General features: G+C 38.9%; 1 protein-coding gene across 1 annotated transcript; it reads right to left on the reverse strand.

The window, feature by feature from the left end:
- Positions 1-253: 253 nt before the first annotated feature.
- On the reverse strand, positions 254-1,192 carry LOC146806195 (olfactory receptor 51G2-like). Its single transcript, XM_085620607.1, has one exon. It carries the CDS (start codon positions 1,190-1,192, stop codon positions 254-256), a length of 939 nt encoding a protein of 312 aa, XP_085476733.1.
- Positions 1,193-1,853: the final 661 nt, after the last annotated feature.

Below are 1,853 nucleotides of genomic sequence, written 5' to 3' on the forward strand. Positions count from 1 at the left end.
GTGTACGTCAAATACAAATCATAAAAGGATTTTGTGATACACCATTTACTACATTTTACAAGCCAAGTCACGCCATTAATTTTCACTGATGTTTAACTGCCTTTCCGTTTTCAACATTGCACTATTTTGAGCTTTTCTTTTTGAGACTTTGCATTATCAAACTCTGTTATACTGAGGTGTTGTCCAATCAGTTGGACTGAGTTCTCAAATGCAACGTCTTTTGTGTATGAAGCCGAAGATTCCCAATCGTCCTTTATTTCACCAAGAATCTTTTATGGATGGCAATGCGGATTTGTTTTGTTTTCATGCTGTAAACTACTGGGTTCAATGCCGGTGGTATCACAAGACAGGCACCTCCCATCAGGACCAGCAGAAAAATTGAATCCTTTTGCCCATACCTGTGGGCTAATGTCAAACCTATAAGTGGGATGTAAAATAGCAGAACAACACAGAGGTGGCTCACACAGGTGTTCAATGCCTTCAAACATTCAGCTTTCATTGACTTGCTCCAAACTGTCTTCAGTATCATCACATAGGAAAACAGGATAAAGACAACATCTAGAGGGTATGTGGCGAGGATAACGATCATGCCGTATATGTTATTAATGGTTATATCGGCACACGCAAGCTTCATCACATCCGGGTGGTAGCAGAAGCCATGAGATAGAGCATCATCGCCACAAAATGGAAGCCTTTTTAATAGTAAGGGTACAGGTAAATGAAGCGTCACACCTCGGATAAAAGCAGCCAGACCTATCTTTGCAATTAATACTGGGTGCAATATAGTGTTATATCTCAAAGGGTTACATATGGCAACATAGCGATCAAAAGCCATGGCAACCAAGATGGCGGATTCCATTGAGCACAGCGTATGTAGAAAGAAGAGTTGAAATAGGCATGCATCAACATGTAATCTTCTGGAGTCAAACCAAAACACACTGAGCACAGTGGGTGAAGTAGAGAGGGACAAACAGAGATCAGTAGCTGCAAGCATAGACAGTAACAGGTACATGGGCTCTCTGAGCTGGTTGTCTACTTTTATAATGACCAAAATTAGGCCATTGCCTAGAATGGAGAGAAGATACACCAGAGTGAGGGGAAGAGAAATGTAGATGCTTGTATGCTCAGTCCCAGGAAAGCTCATCAAAAGGAATGACCGAAGAGTTATGTTGCTGGAGTTTGCAGCAGGCATGATGACCTTGGAGATATCTCCTGAAGGATCTACAATTTGAAATGAATAGAATCAAATTAAGCCAAAGTAACATTTTTAATTTCTATACCAAGCACATGCGATGGATACACATTACATCATTAATGTATACAGCTTGCCAAATCTTGCTGTTCTGCAGTATGCTTGCAATTCATTTTTTCAAGACATATATCATAAGACTAATTTATGAGGCAGGAGAAACCCAAAACATATTTTTTTCGTTCCCATTGATAACCAAAATAGTGCCACTTTAGAAAGTAGCCAACAAGAAAACTATGACTAATTATTAAAAATTAACAATTATTTCAGTTGACTAGAAGAATGCTTTCTTAGTGCCCAGTTTGCTTTAATAATGAGGCAGACACAGAAGTGGTGGGAATACTAAACTGAGAGTCATTAGCGGCCCGGAGCACTTCATTGTTTTCAATGGAGCACTCAACATTTCAATGTTCTAATTGTAATAATGCTATAAAGAGTTTACTGTATAAGGCATCCACAAGAAAGTAAACATACTCTTCTGAAACGTGCAACTGAACAAGTGTTGAAATGCTCAGCATCAAGCAGGAATGTTTGTGGGTCAAACCTCATAGAAGATAAAGACAAGAATCAAGGAGAATTCAATTCAGATATTATAATTAGAATC

Source organism: Triturus cristatus, chromosome 8 (genome assembly GCF_964204655.1).
Source record: "Triturus cristatus chromosome 8, aTriCri1.1, whole genome shotgun sequence".
Taxonomy (NCBI): domain Eukaryota; kingdom Metazoa; phylum Chordata; class Amphibia; order Caudata; family Salamandridae; genus Triturus; species Triturus cristatus.

What these genes read in the sequence shown, in the direction of transcription:
- LOC146806195 (XM_085620607.1), bottom strand. Translation starts at nt 1,192, where the DNA reads ATGCCTGCTGCAAACTCCAGCAACATAACTCTTCGGTCATTCCTTTTG.